General features: G+C 40.5%; 1 protein-coding gene across 4 annotated transcripts in view; it reads right to left on the reverse strand.

The window, feature by feature from the left end:
• The window catches only part of epha3 (eph receptor A3), a 99,774-nt gene that overhangs the window by 41,512 nt on the left and 31,868 nt on the right, over window positions 1-26,394 (reverse strand). For all 4 annotated transcript variants that reach the window (XM_069698500.1, XM_069698499.1, XM_069698503.1 and 1 more), the window contains exons 4-5: window positions 6,570-6,725; window positions 2,892-3,251 (exon numbers count right to left, since the gene is read on the reverse strand). In XM_069698500.1, coding sequence (XP_069554601.1) covers window positions 2,892-3,251; window positions 6,570-6,725 — 516 coding nt within the window. The remainder of the gene's footprint in view (window positions 1-2,891; window positions 3,252-6,569; window positions 6,726-26,394) is intronic.

Genomic DNA, 26,394 nt, shown 5'->3' on the forward strand with positions numbered 1-26,394 from the left:
AAAGCTTTGTTAAACTGTCTTGTATTTGTCATTTAGATTGTTTTTGTTTTTTTATCTTCAGTTTTTTACCCCGACTGACTTTTATCATTATAACAATAAATGACTTGAGTCCTTACTTATCTTCAAGCTATGTGTGTACTCAAGTGAACAAACACACCCACGTGCACACAAAATCTATATTTACTACTCAGCCCCATTTTGTCACTTAAAAGAGGTCATGCCTGTCCTCTGTCACTTATAATACAACCCAGCTGTGACAACACAGAGCAAACACAGCAGACATCTGTCTGTATATGTGCTGGTTGCACAAACAACCTGTCATATTTGCATATTTACCACACTTTAAAATGTACATAAGTATGATGGAATGTATTTATCTTTACACTGTGTATATGATGTGTCTGTGTATGTTTGCGTCTATCTCCTGTTACACTCTGAAGTGCAAACTGTATGATGTATACAGTCATGAGCAAACTTATTAATAAAAGATTGAAATTAGTCCAACAACTGAGTAAGCGCAATTCACGAAGATACAGAGAAAACCATAGTTGTTGGTGTGTAGCTATGTGTCTCTGAATCAACAGGTGCTACATTACAATCAAGGTACTTCAGCACCAAACATAACCCAAAATGTCTTCATAACTCAGAGGAGTGCAGGGTAAACAATCATCAGCACTCTGCTGGTGTGGATGCTGTTGGTTTTCAGAGTAAGTCCTTTTACTTTGAATTCAAGTTCAGGAGTTGAACTCCATCCTCCCTCTGCTTGTCCCATTTCTTGTTGAGCAAACCCTGGTGTGAGGTTATTCATCCGGGCTGTCAAACTTCTGTTTTCATTTTTAATATTTTAAGCTAACACATCACAATTTTTTATTTTTTTTATTTCTCGATTATTCCAATTCCCTTGAATGTGAAATGACCTGAGTGACTTATTAATACTACCAAAAAAGAACCGATCCACCCAGTAACCAGTAAAACACAGCAACTCCTACATTCCTAAAATGTGGACACAGAGATCCAATTTCAGCATTCGTATCAAAACAAGCAAAATCCTTGGAGCGCTATAAGTCTCCCTGCATGAAGCTTCAAGGTGTACCCACTCTAACCACTCAGTATAAATTCATAGCTCTTGCCATCTGACTATCATCATTGATGTGATGGAGTCTGACCTTGCTGTATGACAGCTTGTGAGAGAAACTCCCATCTGTTCGCTGTGGTCAAAAACAACCATGCAAGTACTAAATCACCCTTCAAGGTTTGGGAGGAGAAAAAAAAAGCCACACAAAGAAATAGAGAAATACATATAAATATGAGAAGAATGTCTGAGTGTGGGTTGGGTTTGGAAGGTTTCAGGTAGAAGGAAACAGACTGTCCAGACAAAGAGACGGGGAAAAGAAGACCGAGACAGAACCGCAATGATTAAACTACAAAACCATCACCAAATACAAAGGCTATCTGTGTAGGAGAACAGCGAGGGGAGCGGGGAACGGAAAAATAAGTTGATGAACTAGAGTGAGACCTTTGTGGATTCCTTGTTAAGAGTCAGGGATTTCTGAGGTTTGGCACTTTCTACTGCAGCTAGATTTATTTTACCCTTGGAATTTCACAGCACTACTTCCCCTTTGCCTTCTTCTTCTTCTTCTAAGGACTGGATGTGTGGAAAGATATTTGTATAAAAAGATTGATGGGAGTTTTAGGAGCCCATCCTCACTTTAAGAGAGACTGTTAAAAGGGGGAGATTTTATTTTTTTGCAAAGGAGGAAGACATTCGATCCTGGTCGTTAACAAGAGAATAGCGGCCTGGGATCGGCTTGTAAATGTCCTGGGCTGATGGTTGGAGTGCACATGTTTTGGGCATATAAACCATAGTCTAGTGTATTATGTGATAAGGATATGTAAGATGGGAGGGACGAAGAAGGTGAGAAGGGCCAGCATATTATTGATGTGTTAGGGAGCTGTTCTACTTTTTTATTCACACGCTAAAGTTAAAGACAGACTAAATCTGAGAAGTGTTACGTCTAGAATTTCATCAAGCAAACTGATAGTCAATCAAGCCACTCAGTCAGAAGATCCAATCAGTATATTCAAGGAAAAGGTTTAGTTGAGATGATGATGTGACTGATTGGCCTGCAACTGCTAAACCATACTAGACTTGCAGAGATAAAAATGATTTAGGAAGTGTCTGCGTTGATGTAACAATGAAGAAGACCGCTGTCGATCATTTGCATATTACTCCATTAAAAATCACATATTTTCTTGAAGTATTGCCAGACCGTAACAAGCTAAGCAAAATCTCAAGGCCATCTCTGTAATTAAGTTTTAGCTATATAGGTGAAGTAAGAACACTTCTTCATTTGTGTGTAAATAGTCTTATTTATCAAGGTCATGGAATACCTCGATCATACCTAAATACATCTTTAAATATGTAATAATGTTCACATGTCACTACTTGAACTACTAATATATGATCTCAATATATGCATATATCACTGCCAGGCAGTAGAACTGATGATACCTCACGATCAAACAATCCTACAGCCTTTGACATATTTTCAAATAATTTTTTTGGACATTGTGTGCCTCTATTAGCTTGCAAAAGTGAAGAGAAACAAGGTGGCGAAAGATGCAACAAAGGTGCTTGGTCAGATTCAAACCTCTGAACCATGGGTTGCCCCACCTTCGTTTTCTCTCCATGCATTATAAAGGGTTAGGCGTCAACAAGAAGGTTGGACACAAGAATACTTTGTGTCACTGTTAAGAAAGAGAATGCAGGGAACAGTTTACAAGTAACGGACGAGGTATTTCTACAAGTATTACTAACTAATTACTGTGCGTCGTCCTGATTATCTGACTGCATGCCTTTATATATCGACCCAACTGCTGTGACATCTCACCGGCTTGGTTGGTGGTGATGGTGACAGCTGCATACTGTCTCATCTTGGGTGCCATCGATGACACACCGTTCTGTGCCTCAATCTCGAAGGTGTAGTTAGTGTGGGCCAGCAGGTCGCCCACCGTCACCGTGGTGTTGTGGAGGCCCACGGCTCTCGGCAGGAAGCGAACGTTGCTCCTGCAAGGCTCACAACGCTGGGTCCCACTGTTGCTGCCGTTAGCGGCAACACCACGGCAGCGTTTGCAGAGGACAGTGAAGGTGACATCCCGGCGTCCTCCGGCGTCCTCCGGCCAGCTCCAGTCCAGGATAACTGAAGTCTCGTTGATGGAGGAGATGACGTTCCTGGGAGCTGTAGGAGGTCCTGGCAGACAAGAAAAGAGGAGAAGATGAGGTTAGGTGGTGTAGGAGGAGGTCATTGGTAGGTGATTCATGGAAAGATTATAGAAGAAAGGAAAGAGGGCAAAGAAAGGTAAAGTGGAGCAGCATGAGAGGAGAAAAAGCACCATCAATAAGTACACTGACATTAGACAGAGTTGGATGTAACAGCGGAGCTATCTGCCAAGCACAGCACACACAGAGCATGTACGATGAAGGTCCTCTTGAATGGAAACTTTACTTCCTTAATGTGATGCATCTCCCTTTGAGACAGAATGTTGTAGCAGCACAAGTCATGATTACTCTAATCTGTAAACTAATGGGACTTGTTAAAAGAGAAAGGATTAGGATTTTCCTAAACCATCTGTTAATGGCTGGAATTTGCGTTTATTTCTGCTTAAGCTTCCCATTAAAGGTTTTTCTTTCTCTAGGAAGTGACACTTTTCCAGGGGAAATTTGACAATTTATGGCGCTCTATTATTTGCAAAAGTAGTGTGCAGTATACCGACTTTGAATTTGGATTTAAGAAAATTGTCTTTGTAAATTCTGTAAAATCGATACACAGGCTGCTGTTATTCTAGTTAAATTATGGTAATATCAGGGTTGAGGTAATATGAGTCAGGGAATGTCCGTCTGAAGAGCAGAAAATAGCCTCTTTCTGTAAAGAGTGAGTCTCTGTCAAACAGATTGACATATAAACCTAAAAATTATATATTACAAACCGATTCCTAGATTTGTATATAACAGCTATGACTAATTACACAGAGGACAAAACAAAACTGCCAAATACCTCAGCTGGGAAATTGATCGGGCGGAGGAAGAAGAGAGACTGAAGTAAGTTTACTGGATTCTTGAGTCTTGAGATAAAATGCTTTGTTCAGTTTGTTTGATGAATTTACTTCACTCCCAAACTATGTGTATCTCCCGTCTCAGTAATCTGTTTTACAATCTTTTATGTTTATGTGCAAAAGAAGTCAAAAGGAAAAATACCTTAAAGATTTAGCAAGAAGAAAATCAGACAATAAAGTCTGGGTATCTCCATGTCTCACAAATCTAAACTGAAGACTTTTTGAGACATGTTTAACTATTTAGGAAATCCAACATGACTTGGATATTTAAAAAAAAATGTATGACTCAAAAAAAAGTTACAAAACAAGTTATTGAAAGTGAAATTGGACCCACAATATCTACATTTCTAAATGGTGAAAGTAGGCGTCAGAAACCTATTAAGAAAAATAAAACCACCAAAGATAACCATGCTCAATTACTGACTCCAGGGACCACATCAAAGTTTTGGACTTCTAAATCACATCACCTAACCCTGTACACGTGCAGGCAATCTAAACCTGATTTAAAAAAAAAAGGCAAATTAAAACAAATACATTGAGATTATCATGTATCATTTATCGTTGTGTAAGAACTGAGGGTGTATGGTGCTGTGCAAATGTTAAATGTTTAGATTTTTCACACAATGACACAATCCCGTAAGGAAGGCATCTGATTGGTCCCACATTCGTTTTGCAGCATGACAAGGAGGTAACATACCTGCCAAGGGATTTCACAGTCTCACTCTCTTTAAACGCAAACTCATTGCAAAGATCAGCAAGGTGAATTGGCAAATGTTGTCCATTTTCGTGCTAATTTTAAAGTGGTGCTATGGGATGTGGGGGAATGCACTGATGCATTTTTAATTAGCGAAGCAGAATTCTTGTGGGTAGTGAGTTTATATACCGTTAAAACCGCTGTAACACAAATGTCTCATATTGAATTAAGAAGAAAATACAGTACCAGACAAAGTATTTTCACCTAATTTCCTGTGTTTAATATTCTAGATTTCCCTCTGCCCTTTGAGATTTTTCTGCCAACATTTTCAAATTTCCAGAGTCAACTTGAAACAACCTCCATCACACAGCGAACAGTAAAATCCCTCCCCTGAGATAATCATGATCGTTATCTTCTAACAACTTATCTATTCATTTTCAGCTCGTGCGTCGCTCAATCTGTCCCAATGAGGTGAAATTTGCGTAGTTGACAAGATGATGTTGAGATAATCACAACAGGGACCTGCCATTATTGTCTTTTTAATTAGAATTCTGTCTGCGGCTGTGGGTGTTTATTTATATTTTCTATTCTCCACACTGTCACTTTTTTTTTTCTTCCTCGCCCCTTTAGTAGCGGATGTATCCCTAATCTGACATCGGGGAATGCAGTGATTTATGGTTTTAGTGGGAAAGATTTTTGGAATGGTTGCAGGAGGCATGTGCATCTGCAATCTATTTGCATCAGATGGAGACAAAAGAGAATCATATGGGGATCGGAAAAGAAGGTCAATAAGTTCATGGTCAACCTTGGCTTCCTCGACCTTTGAATAAATGTGGGATATCAACTCTTTTTGTCCATTAGGTCACTATTTTTTACTAGCGAATTGGGAAATAGCATGTTATCCAAATAATCACCAACTCTGTTATGTGTGGAACTCCAACTTTAGCCTTTGGTTTATATTATTACCAATACCAAACATCACGACACAAGGTCCTCTACCCAGGGTTTTTTAAGTGTCATTTTTTAAGAACCAGGAAGACCAGCCCTTTCAGTGAGTAGCCCCAAAGCTTTGGAGCAGTCTCCCAATACACTTGAACTATTTGCACTTTGTTGAGTTTTTTAAAAAGTAGCTAGAAACCCATCTGTTTAGACAGGAATTTAAGGAAAATGTATCATTTTATGTTTTAACTGGTGTCTTAACTTACGACTTTTTCCCTGTTTATCTTATCAGCTTTGTTTCTTGAATTTTTTTCATTGGGGTTTTAATTTCATATAAACAAAACAAGCACACAGGAAACAATGTGCAGACATCCACAGCACAACAAGCTTATTTCTATCTATCTAGCTATATATTTTATTTTATTTATTTGACTGATCTTTTGACTGGCGTCTGTGCAGCGTGCTATAAAAACATTATCTTAGGCTTTGTGAGGTTTTCCATGTATTCACAATATTTTGCAAAAATGATTCAATATGAAAAGCATTTGAAAGTGTCTGAAAACACTTAAGCCCAGTTGGGACCAAACATTCACAATGACACAAAAACGTTTTAGAGCTTTGCAGGGAAAAGTTGAGCAGCAGTGTGAACTGGCTCATCTGAGCTCGACTCAAGCCAGCTGATGGTGTCACCTCGGCACAAATCTTTGGTCGAAACTTTGTCTTTAGGACATCATGTGACACATCATGGAACCAGCATCCAATAAGACTATCACTGACTGTGACGCACCAGCCCAAAATGTTAATACTCATCAAACACACTTACGGGTACAGGCCATGGAGGCAGGGTCTCCCTCAGCGCGGAAGTAGTTCTTCTCACAGCCACAGTGCAGCGACCCCTCATGGTGAGAGAAACTATGAGGCGGACACTTTGAACACTCCATGTTCCCCAGGGTGGATTTGTAGAAGCCTGCCCTGCACACTGGAGACAAAAGAGCGAAGACAGATACATGAGCATCATGCTAAACCGACACATCAACAGCTATATGATAGTTGCATTTTTCTTCACAGCACTTACAACAACAGCAAGTAAGACATGAAAGATAGGCTATATCTAATGCACTCTCACATTCTCACTCTCTCACACACACACACACACACACACACACACACACACACACACACACACACACACACACACACACACACACACACACACACACACACACACACACACACACACACACACACACACAAACAATAATTCTCTGAAATGTCTTTGTCTCTATTTCCCTCTCTCTTCAGCTCTCAGAGGGCACAACATGAATAATGCAAATTGTCCCCTCAGATAAAAGGGATGCTCTTTAAATATCTGTGGTATTAAATCTGCACTCAGCAGCTCTTTTAACTCCTACTCACCACAAATCTGTTGCAATCTGTGCAAGTGGGGTGACACTCCACCTGTGTAAAGCATATCGCATGTGTAAGTATACGTGTGTCTATGTAGGAAGGAAGATCAAGGGGAGAGGTTCAGAAAAATAAAGACTTTCCCTTATGTTTTTTTTCTTTCCTTTCGCTACCTATTTAGTTCCACTCTGCTTTGTTCACTGCTCCTTTCTTCTCCTCTACCACAAGCTGAAACCCCTGTCTTCTCAACTCAACTCAGTGATGGGATACAATGTGCATTTAAACCTACAAAATGCCTCTCTCCATGATGGCCAAGCCCAGTTAGGCTTTAACATCAAGAGAACTGCATTTCCAAGCATCTCTGCTGCTGGCACACAATGACTAGAAACTCAAAGAACGCACACGATTAAAGCGTTTCTCCAGTATTTAACAAAGATGGCAGAAATTCAATATCTTGAAATGTGCCTCATTTTGTGCTTGTTTGAGTGTTTGATACACAAATTTAACCCATTTGGGTAAACTATGTAGAAGTTCGATCACAATGTTGATATTAAAGGCTTCCCACGCACAAGCAAGATTTTGTTAATTAATTGTACACCAACTAATTAACCAAATAAGAGGTGGGCGTCACTGATTGGACCAGACAGACTTTTATTAAAATGCCAACATGGACTCTTCCCAGTAATGGGACACTGTTGTGCACACAGACAAACAAACAAGCGTCCTCTCTTTCTCTCGCTCTCTCATTCCCACACACACTCACACACAAACAGAGGCACACTCGGACACACACACACACACACACACACACACACACACACACACACACACACACACACACACACACACACACACACACACACACACACACACACACACACACACACACACACACTAGATTAAAGAAATAGCTAGCAGCTACAGCAGCGAGCCAGCAGAATGTGTGGGCTCAGCAGAACAGGTCTGACAGATCCCAGTGGTGGACAACACACTTCTGCAAAAGCCAACACTGCTGATACTACTGCCATATCCATCACTGCCACTGCCACACCAAGGTCCCAATGCTGCACTAAATACTCCAATACCTCCGCTCTACAATGGGAATCTGTGTGTATGTGTGTGCTCATGTGTGTGAGTGTGATAGAATGTGAAGTGGGTTTAAACCGCCCTGTATATGATCATACTGATGGAATGGCAACCACAATACTTGCTGACACACACAAAACAGACCACCCTGATTGGAGGACGCGGCAGGAAATTCGACTTGACAACCAGCGCCCCCAGCCAATCAGGTGACAGAGGCATGAAGGGAACCGCTGGTTGAGCACAAATTCAGATGGAATATAAAAAGAGAATTGGGGATAAACAGAAAAAAAGTTCAAACGAATGAAACTCCTACCGGTGGCAGACTGGACCTTCACTTGATCCCACAAGCCATAAATGACCTTTGACAGAGCATGAATGCCCCTAATAGTTTAACCATGGATAAATCCAAAGATAGCCTCACTGCTTTCACTGAACAGTTAAACCAACTGGCTCAGATCCAACAAGATCTGTTTCCATTTAGCTACCGTACACATTAATGGGAGAAATTGTTTTACTTTTCATTTTCATATGCGGCAGATTCATGTTTTATGTGTACTTCTGGAGTTTTGCTTTGAAATACAAATCTTGTCAGACAAGATGGATCAAGATCTAGTAGTTTTTAGCAAACATTCCTCAGACAGAAAGATATTTGGTACTATTTTCAGCGATGGATAAATAAACCTTTTTACAGCCTTTTTATAGTATGGTACCAGGAATTTGTGGGGTTTACTAAAAATAAGCTACACTAAACATGTTTAATTATGTTAATGAGAAACATTAGGCTTTAACTAAACTGAAAATACTTTTCCTTTGGATTAATGTCTTCATATTACGACTTTTCCCTTGCATTGCCCTTTGCAACTGCTGGAAGAACATCACATCTTATTACATTGATGAATATCTTTGGCAAGTCAACACTCCACAAATGTAAGGAAAACAGCCTCATTTCCACTTGAAAGTTAAAAACATAAGCTTTGGACTTTTTTCAAAGTGCAACACAACCGCAAAACCATCAGGTACAGAGAGGATCCCATAAACCTCTAATGTAAAAGTTAATAACCAAAGCTGCACTTAACGGTATGAGGTTTTCATATGACAGCATAGTGATATGTTGTATCTTTTGACTGCAATCCTAAAAATATTTTTATAACTGCTGGAAAAGGATAATAAAGGTCCTGTTTCTTCCCCGTGTGTCTGACAGAATAAAAAGCAGTTCTGAAGGAGACTGATGGTAAAATCAGATTTGGCTCGCAGGACGTTAACTCCTCATCTAGAGGAGACCCGAGATGTGTTACACTGACATTCACCAGGAGTGTGTGCACGAGCATGAGTGGATAGTATGATACCATGTACCGCAGTGTGTGTGTGTGTGTGTGTGTGTGTGTGTGTGTGTGTGTGTGTGTGTGTGTGTGTGTGTGTGTGTGTGTGTGTGTGTGTGTGTGTGTGTGTGTGTGCGCCCCGGGAGAGGAAACACGGCACCTCTTCAGATGACAGAGTATGTGTGATTAATTAGAAGATGTGCGAGAGTGTGTGTATGTTGTATTACTTATGTTATGGGGACATAAATGTGTTTGCAGTCACGTTGTGGGGACGTAACTTTCTTACGGTAACAAAAATGAAACCTTTATAAAAATAAAACCATTAAATGCTCGGGGGAAAACATGTTTTAAAAATCCCCTGAACCATCTTTTATTTATTTGCAAATCAATAACAGCAACAGGAACAACATGTAAGAGCCATATCACTGTTACAACAAGTGATCCTTTTTGGCACACACACATCAGACACACACACAAATGGACATAAACAGCCAGTCGAGTTGCAGCTCTTTCAAATACTCACACACTTGCGGGGGTATAACAATGTCTTACTACTTTTTTACAGAATGACGCCTGTAACACAATCATTTCATTCATTTTCAAACAGCAGTACACACACACACACACACACACACACACACACACACACACACACACACACACACACACACACACACACACACACACACACACACACACACACACACACACACACACACACACACACACACACACACACACACACACACACCGCTGCAGCAGTCACATGATACGGTGGTTGTAAAATAACTGGGGCTGTAATTTGCTCGATCAATAGTCTCGGTCATAGGACACCCTCATTAATAATTAACATGGCTGCTGGATGATCTCGTGGTCACATGAAGGCTTTCTTTTTACGACATGTTAGTGGTGACCTAATCTTGGGTTTGTAAAAGTGCATCTTTTAATGGCACCATTTTTAAACCATTTTGTGACCATGATGATATTTATAGTCTAAAACAAATCATTGTAAACCAACCATTTGTAATTTTTCCATATTACAGCAAGAACTGTATGTGTCTGAAAGCTAATGTGACTGCTGTTTTGTATTTTAGAATTAGGTTCAGTATTTCCAAGTCATTTTCCATTAAAGACTCCTGAAACACTGTCACTTTATCTATTTCACATTATTTCACTTTCTTGGAAGGATTCTGAATAGTTTTCAAATGGAACCTGAAATCTGTTTGTGAATAGTTGCTAAAACTCAGTTACAGATCAAAATGAGTGGTGTTGTTAAGACTAGCTGTAGTCCTCAAGTAAAGGAATGGAAGCAAATTCTGAATCGCTAATCATTAAAGGTCAAAAGATCATTAGGAGCATAGAAATGCTTTTATTAGATGCTTCAAATCGTCAGCAAAATTTGATTACACTCAGCGTGTTGCTTCTCACATGACTCGTGTCCTCTTGACCCTTAACCTCACTCAATATTTGTAAATTGATTTTTGTCACACAGGGAAAGTACCTCTGCCCTTTGCCCCGATCTTTCTATCTGCCTGTTTCGAAACCTTTGTCTCGATCTCTTGCGCTTTCTCTCAGTCTAGCTGCAAACAGAGCCAAAGCAAAAAGCCAACCCAAAAAAAAGATTTCCTGTTTCCATACCACCCCCGCCTCTTCTCTTTTAAACTCCGACAAGATTGCAACAACTTTCACTCCCTTTCTCCTCCTCTTCCATTTCCCTCCGTCTCCGCCTCCCCTTCATCCTGCCCTCCCTCCTCCACTTCTTTTCTGTGGCTTTCCCTTCCTCTTTCTGTTGCTCCATCCTTCTTTCCTTCTAATTGGAATAGCTCTCTTTGAAATGGAAAAGTTATTTACTTTGACAGCTCAGGCATTTGGCTGGCGGTCCTATCCGGAGCCACTTGTAATGTTACTAGAAACATGGCAACAGTAAACATCTCGCCCCCTGCCATGCGATCCCCCTCTGGGCCAACCAGTAACAAGTTACAGAAATCTTAAAAAGGTCAAAGTCTTTTACGAAACCATGGTGCATTTTGGTGGGAAATTTTCTCTACCTAATAATTATGCTGTATACAAATTTTAGTCACATTTTTGACTAATGAAGAAAATACATGAAAATGCAGACATTGAATGTTTTTTTTTTTTTTTACAATGTACTTAATGATTTAATTTCCATTCCATCTGAATATCTGTTGAGATGTGTTAAAAAGTGACATTTTTAAAAAAAATTCAAAGACACCTAATTTTGGCACAAAATATTAAAAAACAGCAGCCACAACAGACAAACATCAACATCTATTTTACCTTTCACAGATTTAACCCAGAAATAACCACAAAAAACAAGAACACACCATGAAAAAAGGAAGTCACACTGAGACATTGAGCCCTCTAATTCATGACGATATCCCTCTAACATATATACAGCGGCAAAGACATCCATTATGCCGAATTACCGTCAATTTGTTGAAGCTAATATGTCTGTAACCCAATAAAATGAATTCACTTCTGTCAGAAATACAAATGAAACCAATCATCTGAAATGATAGGTTGTGTCTTGGGGCAAATTGCTACGCATATCTCTCTTATGTTCAATTATTGTCTCATTTACTATGATAATGACACTGGGGACATATTGGAGTTTATTCATGTGTTAGTATGGAGGACCAATGTGCTTACAGTCTGGGAAGAGAAATTATTCTGGGCAAATGCAAACCTACAGAGTCTCCAGAGTCAGCATCTATCAACTGGAGGACACATTAACCGTCCAAACTAAACTTTTAATGTCAGTCAGTTTTGGTAAATGTGATGAGAGCCAGTAAAGCTAATCAAAATATAACAAAGGGCTGTAATCAGCTCTAAACTGTAAAGTTAGAAGCAGGGACAGGTGACACTTTCTTTTCCTTTTTGTTTTGTTTCTTGACGTCACTACTTGTCACAGTGATTTCTAAAATTCAACACTTCTATCTTCTCTCTACTCTTGTAGATAAATGATGGTTAAATGATACACGAAAGAAAAGTCTTTGATTTTAGTTTTACAGAACAATTTTGTCAATATGACTGAACATTTAATTGCCTGATGAATTCCTTGCCTGCTGTTACTGAAGTTCCCCTTTGCATGAAATAAATGAAAATCTATATATTAAAACATGGTTAAAAATCTAATATAGTATTACTGGTCCTACAGATACAAATGTTTCAAGTTCCCGGTTTTATTTTACTTCATCTTAGTTCAAATTTCTCACTGAAATCAATTAATATGTCAGCTCTGTCATCGAAAACCTAGTAACAGAGCGCTTAAAAAAAGGGCGCACCACATCAATGTCTGACCCTGATGTTCAGTTTTATCATCACCATGACCTCATAAGCTGCGTTTGCAGCAGCAGCAATAGAAATTAAGCTGTTGGCCTTATGAGCTGATCCGTGGAGGGCCAGATTGGAGTGTGTGATGCTAACTGCAGGCTAATGATCTGGAGATACCCTGCCATTCAAGTCTGTTTATCTATACACACTGAAAGAGATGCTTCTGCTGCCCAGATGCACTATTTGTATGTGTGTGCGTGTGTGCGTGTGTGTGCGTGTGTGTGTGCGTGTGTGTGTGTGTGTGTGTGTGTGTGTGCGTGTGTGTGTGTGTGTTTCAGAGAGTCCAGAATACCAATCATTATACCACACAACCACCAGCCGTTTCTTTCTGCCCGTGTGAAAGAAAGTGTCCATGAGTAAGTGTTGGTGTGTGTGTGAGAGTGTGTTTTCTGCGGGTTTGTGCGGCTGTGCGTGCAAACTGGCGCAGTAAAGCTTAATTAAGTGATCTGATCCAACACTGATTTGCATAATAAAGCAGCCTGATGAGGAGGGTAAGAGAAGGACAAAAGGAAGTAGAGGGAGATGAAGGGATGTGAAGCGGGAAGACGGGATGAGGTGAAGGAGAGGAGGAAGAAGAGGAAGAAGAAGGTAGGAAGGTTTTTGAAGTTAAACACGTCAAACCACATGAACACATTACCACACGTTGTTGCTTCAAGTATACAACAACAGCAACTTATTATGGAGTGATGAGTGATGTGTGTTTTCTAAAACCAGACTCAGCCTCTGATTCTGAAATGGTATTATTTCCATGAAATTAAGATTATGTTCGTAATTAATTAAATGTAATCACGAAACAAGCATTGCAATCTCTGTGTGCTAACTGCACTATATTAGATTTTAATTGTAGCCAATATTGGCCTCCATAAATCAGTCCAATCTTAATTATTTTTTTTGTCTCCCTCCACCTTTAATATTCACAAAAGCTCTCCGGTTCAAGGGAAAATTAGCAAAATCAACACAGCAGATAACTATTACAAAGTATATTTTACTGAGACACTGCACTGTGGCATCAGAAGGCCCTTTAAAACTGCAGAAAACTGACAAAAATCACTGTATATTTCACAAACAATAATTTTATTTCCTTTATATTTAATTCAATTGTATATATATTGCACCAAATTATAAAAGAAGACATCTCAGGGCTACATATTAAGGTCACGCTCTTGGAGCCTAACTATTCTCCCTTAAGCAGCACTTGGTGACAGTTGAGAGGAAAAACTCCCTTTTAACAGGAAGAAACATCTGGCATTTTAAAGTATGGCGTGCTGATTGAGTGCTTTTACTGAGTACATTAAACCTTCTGTCTACAATTATTTAAATTGCATTGTTCACCTTTTTTCACATTTTCTAGGCAAACACAATGACAATTCCTTTAAATACCGGGATATATAGAGAAAACTAAATAAATGGAGTAGGAAAAAGTAATAGCTGTTTGTTATCAAAATAAGCCTGTGTATGTATTTATGCATCTGTGTGTGCGCAAAGCAGCTGTGAAGGACAATAAACTGGGACAAAACAGGGCAAGCACTGTACAAATCCCACACACGACGAGGCATGGATCAGCTCCCCACTGTAGCCATCAGGGATGCAATAACTGTTTCCTACACACTCCACACTCCAAAGATTAGCCAGGTCAGGAAGAAAATCCAGGACAACCAGCACACCAGCCGGAACAAACTCTGCACATGCACAAACACGCTTGTGAGCGCACACACACACATTGAGGTGCTGTTCACTTCATTGATATAGATGTGAGGAGACAGAACTCTCCTGTCCACATGAACACTTAGAACAAATGGATTAATCTGTTCTTTTCCCGTATTTGTTCAAATTATGTATGAATCACTTTGTTCCCATATAATGTGAAATAAACAGAAGTAGAAAGAGAGAGGCCACAATCAAAACGATGAGCATATATTACCACAGTTAGCATTCACCCCCCCCCCCATACACACAAATCCAACACACGTGTGTGTATGTGTATCTGTCTGTATGCAGTCGCTGTGTTTGAAGAAGACACTGACCTCTCTCTGCCCTCTCACTTGCCCAAACACACACACACACATTCAGATTCCACAGTTACAGTCCCTGGAAACAAGGCTCACAACCCGACCAGCATTTAAACCCATTTGGCTCCATTCATCCTTTACAGAGCGATTGTGTTTCTCTTTACACGACTGATAACCAGCCTTGTACACCCAATACACATTCACACAGAGACACAAAGCTGTCGTCATCTCGGTGATTTAGCTGGCCAGACCATTGTACTATAATCCCATGTGTGACAATAGTAGCCGGTGGCAACCACATCAGCATCTCCATGTTGATATGGCGAAATTTATGTGGAACTCAGACAGATCTTGTTTAATTTTCCAATACATGCATTTGGTTCCCCCTGTGAATCCCATAAAATGATCTCCTTGCAGCAAAATCTGTGTAAGTGTGTGTGCTCTCTGTCAGACGATCATGTTGAATGCTGAACCTCAGCTAAGCCAAACATCCAGTGTTGCTGGGAGAACTACTTGAAAGGCAAACATATTTATAATTGTGAATAGCCCACTGTGAGAAAACAGACTAATTACAACAAAGTATTATGGGTTGTTACGAGGAAAAAAAAGGTGTGGGTAGATGAATAGCTAAGAATAGCTTTATAATGGTGGAAGGATGGATGGATGGGAAAACTAGAGTGAAAGGGTGAAGCATAAAAGAAGGTCTGAAAGACTGAAGGAATAAAAGTATGAGACAGATGGGAAATGGAGAACATGAAAAACAAGTAGAAGAGTTTTAGGATCTTTCAACATCAAGTAAATATGTCCCGATTTCTGTGTGTGCCTGTGCGTGCCTGCTGCGGGACTGGGGGGGTTACACCAATCCCTTTTTTTTTTACCCCCCTTCTTTGTAGGCAAGCAGCACCAGGGCAGGTTTTATTGACCAGTGCCAGAGAGGACACGCTCTCTACTTAAAGAGAAAATAGGTCATCTACAATGCAGCTGGACACACACACACACACACACACACACACACACACACACACACACACACACACACACACACACACACACACACACACACACACCACACACACACACACACACACACACACACACACACACACACACACACACACACACACACACGCAAACACACACATCCCAACACAGTGATGGTGACCCACTTCATTCAATGCACTCAGTCGGCAAGACTTAAGCAAAGACATTGACGTTAGGCTTCTTAATAATTGCATTGATGATGATTAATGATTAATTAATTAATTATTAATGATTGTCAGCACATAAACTACACTATTCTAAGATGGTGAAAATATAAATTAATATATTTATATATTCATGTATTAATTTACTGTAAACATACAGTAAACACTGATAAATATTATGCTATCTTTTGGAAATGAGTGAAGTAACATTGGACACCGATGTAATGCAAGCATCATCTGGTTTTATTTTGTTTTAGCGGTGATGTAAATGTTATTTTAGGCTTCCCCACCTTAACATACATAATTTATTGCATTTTTAAATTAGATTTCAAAGACATTACATTTAAGAAAGTTTCAATTCGAATACAGTGAATCTTTCTGATCACCTTCCGCGAACAAATCCATTGAATTCCTCCTTAATAAATACAACTTGTGTGTTCTAACTGCAGTTTGAAGTCTCTGCAGTGTTGTAATTCAGATGAGTAGGAAACCGTATGATCGCTGACATTGAGCCCCAGTTGGGGAGAAGCCTCTGCCTGCTGAGGTCTGGGTGGAGAAGTGCAGTAAAGACCACTTCAATGCTGAAACACCTGAGGACAGTTGAAGGACACACACACACACACACACACACACACACACACACACACACACACACACACACACACACACACACACACACACACACACACACACACACACACACACACACACACACACACACACACACATATAGGCGGCTGCATATGAATATGCTGACAGATACGTCAGACAGAGCTGCTGCCATATGCTAAAGAGCCCCCAGGCTCCTCTCGCTTCAGACAATATGACACTCTGGCTTTGATATTGCCCTCAGTGTGACTCTCACTGGGATGTGTACAACCCAGACGGAGGAGTGGATAATGGACAGAATTGAAAGCAGAAGCATTTATTTCAAACTGATCCTGTTGGTTGCTTTCAGGCAATTACGTATCATCATCATTGGGGAAGGTATCGCAGTGATGACATTTAATGTCAGTTTCTCTCATTTAAAAACTGATTCACACTGTTGATTTCCTCTGTTTTATTTGAAAACTGGGTTGATTACAGGTAGTTTCTTTCTGAAAACATATAGTGTCAACAATGGTGTTCTGCAATCTGACACTGCAACATCTGGTTTGTATCTGTTGCTATGTAAAATAATAATAGACTGCATATAAAGGTGTTCGAAGCTTCATGGTCTGAAAAATGAAGCCGATTCAAAAGTGCCTTAACCTGCAATACCAACAAGGGACACTAAAGGTTGGCTTCAAAAAACCTCCAGCTCCAGAGACTCCCATTCAACATCTCTCATGAAATTCAAAGTAAATAAATGTTTTTCACAAGTTGTTATGGTTTAGCTTTCTTAAGTCACTCTGGCGGTAAATCGGAAAATAATCCTGTCATTCATTAGAAAATAATGTTTTTTGGGGTGGGGTGTGTTTGATTGACAGAGCTGTGGTTCTGTCAGGTTTCTGTTGTTAGTGTCATCACATTTCCAATCTTATTGAGTGAGATCCAGCGCCCCCCCCAGCTGCTCCAAAAACAGTCACTTCTGGCACCAAACCGCTGTGAATTAGCAGGATGGTGACAGCTAATATCTGAACTCGAGACTTCATTACAGCAGTTTACAAACCAATAGGTGACATCATTGTTGGTTGCTGTTTGTAAATAACATAAACTATCTTTAAAAAAGGGATCGAAGCCATTTCATCCACTTTTTGTTTCCCCTGTGTGAAGCTACACACATTTTCTTACTTTAGTAGGAGCCTTTTTTTTAGTTTATGCCCTCTATGATTGTGTTTTGCTTTGCTGGAATGATATAGTCCAAAGGAAATAAAGGAAAATACAGCAAAAGGTACAATATACTTAATGTATAGAATATTGATCAAAAAACACTTCATTTTACAGCCATATTTACCACACTGCATATTAGCACACCTTACATTACCTCACTAAATCCCACCAAACCAAACATTTCTCACATAACTCATTAGTTCTCACCTTGAACATGAACAACACAACATGAATCTATCTCTGACAGCGGAGGGAAGGTCGGAATGTATTTGTGTAGTACGGGCCTGGGGTGGCTAATGGGATTCTCCTGCATGCCACAGGGGATACAATGAGAGGCAATTTGATCAAGGTTCGTATAACAAAATAATAATCACATTCACAGCTTCATGCCAATGTCGCAGTCACTTCCACTCGCAGTGTCGTGCATTCACCTTAGCTCTATGTTGTTTGATGCTCTGTTCTGTTTCTCATTGTTGTTTCAAACCTGATAATTTAAAAAAAGACGATTCTGAAACAACAAAACAGAGTGCTACACCTGAATCACACTTCACTTGTTTCCTGTGTTATTTGGACTGCTATTTGTAACAGCACCACTAATTGCATCTTAAAAAAAAAAAGCATATCTCCTGGAAGGGGAGAAGGTCGAGTGCACATGCAGTCCTATAACCTTTAAGGGAGCCTGATTAAGTTATTGTCTTGGTTTCCTGTTTAAGTTCTAGCATTATCATGGCACCATAACACCTAAAAAAGTACAAAAACACGTTTCTTCAACTCAGTCAGTGCAAGTGAACTGTCAAAAGTGTTTCCCCTCCCTTGAAACCAATGCATGCTGGGACAGTGTCCGCTCCTCTGTTTAATTAATTGGCTTGTATAAAAGCAGGAATCCATAATTGAATGCCTTAGATTCACGATCCACTGAGAGCTGGTATGCAATGCTCTACGGAAATAGCAAAATGGGGTCTCCTCAGGCTATAGGGACCAGTGCATCAGGAAGTTATGGTAGTGCCAAAGTACTTTGTAAGTATGTGTCCATCATGTGCATGCATCTGCGTGTATCCATACGCTTGTGTGCGTCTGTGTGTGTGCAGTAGGATTCCTTGGGGCAGGTGTCTCAGCAGTGGTTGGGGCACAACAGCACTAAATCACTCCTCAAATGACACACCTCACCACGGGTGTCCAGCCATGTGTTACTGCTGAGAGAGAGCAGGAAAGAGAGAGGGAAACCCAGTGGTAATGGTTACTGGGTCGGTCACACTCACACACACACACACACACACACACACACACACACACACACACACACACACACACACACACACACACACACACACACACACACACACACACACACACACACACACACACACACACACACACGGAGAGAGAGAGATAAACCTCTCAATAAATCAACATCTTGTGATTTTGGTGACACATACAGCATGTATGCAAGTATATGCTCTGCTATGCTCTTGTACTGCTTGCATGTGTGTAACCATTCCTGCCTGTGTGTGTGTGTGTGTGTGTGTGTGTGTGTGTGTGTGTGTGTGTGTGTGTGTGTGTGTGTGTGTGTGTGTGTGTGTGTGTGTGTGTGTGTGTGTGTGTGTGTGTGTGTGTGTGTGTGTGTGTGTGTGTGTGTGACAGACCAGCGCAGGTGAACCACAGACAGGGCCAGACATCCTGGCACGATCCAAATACACATCAAGACTCTCGCCTTACCCGCTCCTCCCCAGCTTTCCTCTGGCTCCTCCCCCTTGTTCTCCCATCACCCTCAGCTGCTGCAGCGTGCACACGTAAGGTGTGTCAACAACACATTACACGAAATGTTACTGAGTATTGTATATTTTCCTTAACTTGTATAGTTTTGGTCTTTTCACGTCTCATTTGGGTTTCACACTGTGTGTTTATTGTTTGTTACACGTAACCCATATGAGGGCACATATTCACATACACACACACCTGCCTCAATGAAATCAAACACACATGTACAAACACGCTGTCTGCAGACACACCGTCGTCACGGAATCCCGCTGAGTGTGCAAACATGTTGTATGTCTGGTGTGTGTGGAGTAATGAGTCATCACTGATGACACGAGCATAGATAGTATTCACCTAAGTCAACAAACCCCCTGAACTAATCTTAGAACACACTACCACACAAATCACACACAACCACGAGATACATTAAAGCTCTGGGAAACAACACGCGAGAAACAAAGTAAGATAAAGAAAAATGACTACAACAAGGAATATTAAATATGAGCACAAATTCAAATGAGACACACTCTGAAGGAATTAATAAAGATAAAAGAAAGTTACCATCGTTGAAATATAGCGGCAACAATTGGCAGGATTAAAGATTTAAAGTTACTTAAGTGTTACTGTATTTTAACTTTACATTAGGAATACAATTATTTTTTTATTTTGTTGCCTTCCAGAGAGACGGGACTTTGCTGACATTACATACAAATGTGTGACAAAGAATGAAGGTGTAACTATCTGAGACAACAGTACATAAAGACGCAACATATATTCGTTTTTTGGATCTGAAATCCCAACAAATCCCTAAAAAATAAAGCAAATCTAAAAACCTTACCGCTATCATGTATCACCTTTGCTCAAGAATGACTCAGTCAGGACTTTCTAAACTTTCATTTCTTTGACTTTAAGCCCCAGGGGTGCAGAGAAGAGCATGTTTAGTGGTGAGACACTTGGAGAAGTGCAGGTTCAGCAGAGGTGTATTTCTAGTGTGGCACCCTGCAGAGCTAATGTTAGTGGGAGTCTGTGAAGCCCCAGCTCATTGCGGTGGGACACAAAAGTTAAATAATCTACCTGTTTCTACCCGTTCTCTCGAAGCAGCGCTGCACCAGAATTGCTGCTCTGTGCAAATATGGTATGTTCTGCTCTCAGTTTCACATGCTCACAGACACATATTCAAACCTCCGCTGTGCTCAAACTGATACACTCACACACACATACTGAGAACTATTCACCTCACACATTGAATTTTGTTATTCTTGAATCTTGTAAAACTGGGTGTCAGACTGTGTGTGTGTGTGTGTGTGTGTGTGTGTGTGTGTGTGTGTGTGTGTGTGTGTGTGTGTGTGTGTGTGTGTGTGTGTGTGTGTGTGTGTGTGTGTGTGTGTGTGTGTGTGTGTGTGTGTGTGTGTGTGTGTGTGTGTGTACTATCAGTAAAGTTAGTGATGGTGCTATTCGTTCCTAAAGACTGAGACAAGAAATGCAAACTGAGTTAAATACAAAGCTTCCAGACTGCCTGCATGCACATATATTATTAAACATCCAGAATACACCCACAAACATGCATGCATGCACACACACACACACACACACACACACACACACACACACACACACACACACACACACACACACACACACACACACACACACACACACACACACACACACACACACACACACACACACACACACACACACACACACACACACACACACACACCAGTCAAAGAAGCACTTCTTTGGGCAGTAGCAACTGCGGCGGATACCCATTGTTAAGATTATATTGGACTTTTAATAAAGTTCAAATAAGATTCTGGCCAGTCTGTCTCATCCACAGCTTCCTTCCTGACCGCAGCCAGTGAAACTTAACACAACACTCTGTAAAAGCCGCAGTGAAACCTCCCTCACCCCGGCTTATAAAGTGAGAGAGTTATAGTGTCCAATGATGGTCTGTGAGCTTTACTTTTAGAGTCACATTGTGCAGAGACAAAGAATTTCTGTTTTTACTCATAAGGTTTGCATTATGCAAAATCAAATAATCTAATGGCAAGTCATTAGGATAAATTTAGTGAAACTCCTCTTTCCCACAGTACCGTTTGTTGAAAAATGAACTGTCTTGTTCATAAGAACTCGACACCAGAACATCCAATCAATTAATTAACTCACGCGTAGGAAAATTCTCCTTCCATTTCAGAAACGCTGGTTAGCATTACTTTAGGTTGTTGTTATGAGGAATGGCAAGAGCGATAAAGGCTCTCAGTGCTGTCATTTATCAAGGGAGAGAGTGGACATTCATCATAGGGGTTGCTAAAGAGTCCTGTAAAGAATGAGCTGCCACGGCCCATTTCAGTTGAAACCACAGTTTGAATTCTTTTGTGTATTATTTCAGTGTTAAGCAACAGTATTAGGGATCCAATTAAATCATTTGTTTCTATTTGAGAAATTATTTGCAATTAGTGTAATGACGAATATTTGGAAAAACACAGCTGGATGGACAGTCTCTCTTTCTCTGTATCCCACAAACACACTGACACGCACACATACATACATACTGTGGCGTCCCCCTTAATGCTGGGGCCAGTGACAGTCTGAAAGGCAAGAGTGATGGATGGGCAGGGCTTAATCACCTTTAATCAGCTCCGTCCTTGAATAATGATGAACAGCCCTTTATACACACCGAATGCAAAGAGAAAGAGAAGCTTTGAGAAAAGATGTGCGTTGCATACTCTTTGTTGAATTCATAAGTAGCGGCTGATGCCGCTCCTCCTCCCCTGCTTTCATTCCATACATCCACTTTGTCAGTGCAGCAGATGCACTGGCAGCCACGTTCTTTCTGTTCCAGCTCCAGCAGCCTCATTCATGTGTCTTTACCGTCTAACAAAATAAAGTAACAACAGATGATGTCCTCTTTTAGCTAAGCAAATGCAAGAACGTTCTGTTTTGTTTTGTGACTGCCAGTTTACTATAGAAGTTCCATGCTAAGCTGAGACAGAAATACGCTACAGCTCTCAGTGCCAGGTGCTGTGAAGGCTAAAGCTGGCTCTCTGCTCTATGGGTGTGAAAATCGTACTGACGACTGAGGAGGGTATTTGTGTAGAAAATACAAAATTGAAAAAATTTCAACCATATCCTGATCGAAGGCAAGTTTGTGTGTCTTTTCTCTGGCACCAGTTGTATGCACATTTTTTCATCTTTCAATTAATTAAACCAGACTGCCAATTCCATTTTATTAAATCCAAAATGCAAAAACAGGATTAAATAAGAATTCTAAATTTGATCAGAAACGGGTAAGAGTAATATTTAAAAATCAAAATAAAGCACAGGTAAAATGCTCGCCTTTCAAAATGATCTGAAAGCAGTGTTTGCCCCGTCTCTGGCCCCATTCTCCCAACCTCCCCTCCCACTCTGCCATCAACCACCGCAGCCTCGGTGTGGTTGACAGGCAGCTGAAGGGCAGTGCTGTCAGGGAGGCCAAAGGCTGGAGCGTGGGGGGGCTAGCGGGGCAGCTGAGCCCCAGGACAATGCCATTACAGTGGGGATGAGGAGTGCATGAATGACCTGAGGAAATCGTGGGGCCAGCAGGAATGTTCTCCCGCTGGGCGAACACATGGTATTTCACTCTACAGCAGGGTGATAACCCCCCACCAACACCACCCCCTGACCCCCCCCCCACCCATAACAGCTACCCAGAGTAGTCCATCATTAAAAAGAAACTTGGCGAAGGGTTGTCTTTGCAGGCAGATGCAGAACGCGGCGTGGTTACGTGGACGCAGACATGTGGAAGCTGCACAGAGTTCACGATCTTTACGGATTCTCTATCACTCAAGCATGAACATGCACTCTTGTCTTTGTTCTCTTTTTAGATTTATTCAGTGGACACTACAGATAATGTTTCTCAGTAAAATTATGCTCTCAGGTCTCCTTTAATATTTTGAAAGAAAACTCAGAAACACACACTAAAACCCTTTGATCCATTTACTAAAAACCTGCACAAATGAAGTTGTTTATCTCACAGTCATGTCTTTATAATCATCATCCTCTCCTGCTCACAGTCACAGTCAGCCTCGCTGCATTAGACAACAGTATGTGCGAGTGGCCTCCTATTCAAGGGGACATTGACCTCAATGCAGCCTCATGTGGCTCCATGTTTTAAGCCTGAAATTATGCGAGGAGCATGTTATAACCCCACACAGACCAGTCTATAGTGTGTGTCACCACGTTATTGTCAGTCCCCACAGGTTACTTTAGTTCACCAGCTAACAGAGAGTCTTGCAGTCTCAAATCCTTGAACCTCAAGTGGTAGGAAGGACAGTCCAATAGGCAATAAGTTATAGGGACCAGTAAGATGCAGAGTCATTTAAAACAAGGTTAAGAGTGACATGCTGTTACTTTTGATCAAATGGCACATTAAAAGTCAGGCTAAATATGACTTAATTTTGTCCCTGCAGCTCTAATTCTAATCATACTGTGTTTTTAACAGTGAAAGGTGTCTTGCTGTTGCTAGGCAACGGGTAGGCAGCTGTCAATCATCTTTGTGCAGGCAAACTACTACCCATTAACAATAATTATGTTCATATAATCAAAAACACAAATGTGTCTGCAACTCCAAATGTCTCACTAACATTCTTTAATGTTTTTGTGATTTCTCTCTGCTTGGACAGATGGTTTCAGGTAGTCAGCATCAAGAAGAACAGTGCCAGCCTTTTGTCTTTTTATGCTGTTGACAGTTCACTTAGGAAGATCAACCCCTTTGATTTTTAAAATTGATAACCAAGAAAAAAAACTGCTGTAATGTAGGGCATTTATCTGCTCAGTGCTGAATGCGGGAAGGCGACACATGCTGCTTAGATAAAACACGAGGTATAAAAACACATCTGATGAGAAGGCAGATAATAAAAAATAAAAAAACTGGAATATAATCTATTTCATGTGAAATATGGAGCAAACTAGTTGTACTATGTCAAAAAAAAAATACTGCATACATGATACCATTGTCCAATGTTAACCAGATGTTAAAGGTCGTGTGCAATTAACTGAAAGCGATGCGGTATGCTCCATGTAATTCAATGGGCTTCCTCATTTTTCCCATGCACTGGAAGTATCTTTCGTGCTAGCAAAAACCCTTCTTCTCTTTCCTTATTGTTTTTATAGGCCCATAAATAGTCGGGTCTAAATTAATGAGGCCACAGAGACAGTGATGGAGGAGTGAGGGGGATAAAAGAATGAAGAGATGAAAGGAGTGATAGATGGCATCATTATAACACAACGCATCTCACTTAACAGAACTGTTGGCTTTGGACGTTGTATGTTTAAGTGTGTGCCAATTGTCGTCTCGCCATGCTCGAGTGTACAAACAGACACACGCATGCACACATGGAAAGGCAAAGCTCTTGGAGGCATCACATCTACATGCACACACACACACACACACACACACACACACACACACACACACACACACACACACACACACACACACACACACACACACACACACACACACACACACACACACACACACACACACACACACACACACACACACACACACACACAAGCACACACCCAAACACACCCTCTAAACATACTGTCTACAAAGATAGAAAAAATTAACCACTGAGCACATTTACACACCAAGTTACACACATAGAAGCTAAAACTCTCAAGTGGCCATAAACATACACAGATGACAAAGAAAAAGCAACTCGCTTACACACGCAGGCACGCGCGCGCGCACACACACACACACACACACACACACACACACACACACACACACACACACACACACACACACACACACACACACACACACACACACACACTCGTAATTAGCTCAACTGCAGTTATGAGAAATGAAGATAGAGCCTATTCTTTCCCCACCTGGGGACAATTAACTGAGTAGCTCAGTTAAGCTGAGCACACTGGTAATTAACACTGAACCTCAGTCAGTTAGCTGGCTGATAGCACAACTCTGCAATACCACATTGTTTCAGCTGAAAGACTTCACAGAGCCCATTTTCTGCAAACCAGAATAACTCATTCTGGTTTGTCCCTTTCTTCACTGCAGCATCCTCACGCTGGAAGGAGACACCAAAAATGAATCTGGAATTATAGATGAGTATATAATTACTAGTAAACTAGAAGACACCTAAAGAGTGCAGAGCTGATCAGATTGATCAGCTTCATGTTGAGCCCAAACCACATCTTTTTAGTCTCCTGGATAAATAATTTTTTTAAAAAGTCAAATTAAGTAATGAAATCTGGTGATATAATACACTAAACTAGTTTTGTATATGTAAACCGACACATATCTGATAGATTTGCCTATTGTGTAATTGTTCCTCATTGCTTAAATCTACAACATTTTTACTTTATGAGATGTAATGATGGAACTCAAAAAGGCAAACAACCGAAATAAAAAGGAACCCTGTGGCTGAGCATTTACTGTTCCCCATGGAAATCTATCACTGTCAAGGCATTATCCATTTTTTTTTATTATGTAAGGATCGACTGACACTAATAGTTATCTTCAAAATGAAGAAATGTAGTAAAGTTGAAAAATGGCATGAAAAAAAAAAAAAAAAACCTGAAGCCCCTGTTCAGAGACGTGGGGGGAGATTGACAGATGAAAGATGTTTGCTTCATAATTAAAAGGTGTGTGCACCCTTGGTTGATGTATGGCATTGTAATTAACACCT

Source organism: Brachyistius frenatus, unplaced genomic scaffold (assembly GCF_029030835.1).
Source record: "Brachyistius frenatus isolate BFR_SWC_R1_liver_20210118 unplaced genomic scaffold, ASM2903083v1 Contig_27, whole genome shotgun sequence".
NCBI lineage: Eukaryota > Metazoa > Chordata > Actinopteri > Embiotocidae > Brachyistius > Brachyistius frenatus.